The sequence below is a fragment of the Egretta garzetta genome, unplaced genomic scaffold (genome assembly GCF_000687185.1).
Source record: "Egretta garzetta isolate BGI_Z169 unplaced genomic scaffold, ASM68718v1 scaffold1553, whole genome shotgun sequence".
Lineage (NCBI taxonomy): Eukaryota > Metazoa > Chordata > Aves > Pelecaniformes > Ardeidae > Egretta > Egretta garzetta.
The window spans coordinates 6601-9016 of NW_009259141.1; the positions used below are offsets into that span (position 1 = coordinate 6601).

General features: G+C 60.6%; 1 protein-coding gene across 1 annotated transcript in view; it reads left to right on the top strand.

The window, feature by feature from the left end:
* Positions 1 to 6: 6 nt before the first annotated feature.
* LSM12 (LSM12 homolog) overlaps positions 7 to 2416 on the top strand; it is a gene marked incomplete at its 3' end in the record, with an annotated part of 5569 nt that continues 3159 nt past the window's right edge. Inside the window, exon 1 of the mRNA XM_035891161.1 lies at positions 7 to 402. Within this exon, the coding sequence (XP_035747054.1) occupies positions 223 to 402 (180 nt within the window). The remainder of the gene's footprint in view (positions 403 to 2416) is intronic.

The following is a 2416-nucleotide window of genomic DNA, read 5'->3' on the forward strand; positions in this document are numbered from 1 at the left end:
GCAGCTTCCCGGTCTGTGTGTGTTGGAGGTACAGCGGTTACTGGCTGGAAAAAAAAAACAAATCGGCATCAAATGGGCCCAAGAAGAGATGGTTGATGTTGCTGGGGTCTCGCGGATGGCCCCGTGCTTGGCTGAGTGGGGACAGGGGTGGTGGAGGAACTCGCTGGAGACCAAATGTTCTCCTGGTTTGCTCCTGGACAGCTCGATGCGTCAGGCCCGTAAATGTCTCCGTCTGGATTTGTTTTCCTTAATGTTTTTTCCCCTCCAGAATGCCCCTCTTCCAGTGGGAAGCCTAATCACGCAGATATCCTGCTTGTAAACCTACAGTATGTTTCAGAAGTGGAAATAATTAATGACCGCACGGAAACGCCTCCTCCTTTAGCTTCACTCAATGTTAGCAAGGTAAGAACCTGCCCTCGTGGGCTCGGAGGCCTTTGCTCCTGGGAGGGAGGGAATGGCGTGGGGAAAGCCCTGTCTGGGACGAGGTAGCTCTTAAACTTTAAATCACCCGCTTCAATCACAGCTTACCGCGGCTCCGTTGAGGGTTTAGGTGACGGTGTTTTGGGGGCGTTGAGTCTCCATGACCTGCTGCTGGGGTTTCTGTCGCGGGGCTGCAGCTGGCTGACCCTCTCTGCCTCGGGGTTGCTCAGCAAGGGAGCCGGGGTCGAGGGAACTCCCAGCTCCGTTCCCCCCGAGGAGCCCTCGTGAGCCTGAACGAGGGGCTGGGCTGGGCTGGGGAGCTGGTCCTGCTGCCCTCGGCTCCCCGGGCGTCTGCGCACCCCTTGGTCGCTATTTACACTGCATGGGCTGGAGTTCCCAGCGCGGTCCTGCCGTGTAGAGTTAATTGCGGGGGAGATGCTGCATCCTCCTGTTAAAGCACTGAAGGTGCGCGCCGGGAGCTCGGTGAACGGCTCTGCCCTCTGCCGAGCCCTGCACCCTCTTCGGGAGGCTGCTCCGCCACGCGCCGGCCTCCTGCGGCGGAACTAAACATGGATTTCTGTGCTGGCAAGTGGGTGCAAGTTGCTGCCTGAAACGCTGACCAAGGCTCTTGGCATCGGGACCTCTGGAGTGGTTTTGGTAACGTTGAGTCTGCAAAGCTCCTTTTCGCTCAGGAAAAGTCCGGTGGTCTCCCTCCTCCCGGCTCCGCGGCAGCCCCAGCACCTTTGGTAGAGGAACACGGTGCTTCACTGGCTGGAGAGGAGGGAGGATGGAGCCCTTCGTAAATGTGCAACAGGTTCTTCCCGTGGCAGCAAGCGACTTGAATGCTCAGATCAAAACCTTCTGGAGAAGATGGGGCATGGCTGACGCTGGTGCTCTGCCTACCCGAGCCCGTGCCGCTCCTCCTGGGTGCTCTCTCTCCCAAGATCCTGGGCTAGGAACACATTTGAGTGGTTTTTGCGCTCCCGTGGATGATGCTAGGTGAGGTTTGTGCTCCGGTGGGTGCCCTCTGCCTGCAGCCCCCTCTCCACACGAATGTTGGGCCTCTTCAGAAGTAGAATGGTTTGGGGCGAAGCCGCACGGCGAGGGAGAGGACAGGAGCAGTGAAGCATGCGTGCAGTTAGCTGGATTTTGAGGAACTGCTTTTCCTACGTCCTGGAAGGGGATCGCTTCTGGTTCCCAGTGATGGTGTGGAGAAAAGGGAGAGTGAACCTGCACCCTCGATGCTGCTGTGAAGTGGCTGGAGGCAGCCGGGCTCCAGGGGAGCTGGCTGTCGGGTCTGGCCGTGGGGCTTTTCGGTCATCACCCCCTCGTCCCATAGGGAAACCTCTCCTGGCAGGTGGGCTCTGCCCGCAGGTCGGTCCCGCGTGGGTGGCCCCGGCTGGGCCTCCGTAGCCCCCGTGGGCTCCTTCTCGGTGGATTAGCACGTTGGCAGAGGTCTCAAGTGACACAACTGCCGTAAAGATGCGACTGTTCGTTGTAATTGCATCAAGTGACAGCGCTGGGGGCGCAGCTGGGCGGTGTGGATGGGCTGCCGAGGGGAAGACGCCCCAGGTGACTCCAGATACTCGCTTCAGTCTTTCCAGCCTCAGAATAATTGCTGCGTGTTTTGGCGCGGGGGGAAAAAATGGATCGAGTCGTATCTTCAGTGGATGGATTTGGGCATGCGGCCCCCGGCATGTCCGGGCCGCCATCTCCAGTGACGGGGGGGGGGGGGTTCCCCGTCGCTCTGCAGGAGGGGAGTGGGCTGCGGGGTGGTGAAGCTGCGGCGGGAGAGAGCCCTGGGAGCGGCTTCGGGGGAGATGCCGGGTGAAAATTGCTGGGGGGGAAAAGCGGGAACCGCTTTGGACCCGGGGCATGGGAAGGGGGCGATGTCTGGCTGGGCTCCAGCAGCCGTGGAGGGGCCGGCGAGGAGGTGACGCCGGTGCGACGGAAGGGGCTGGCAGTGGCTCAGTGCAGGAAGGGCTGAGCTGGAAGC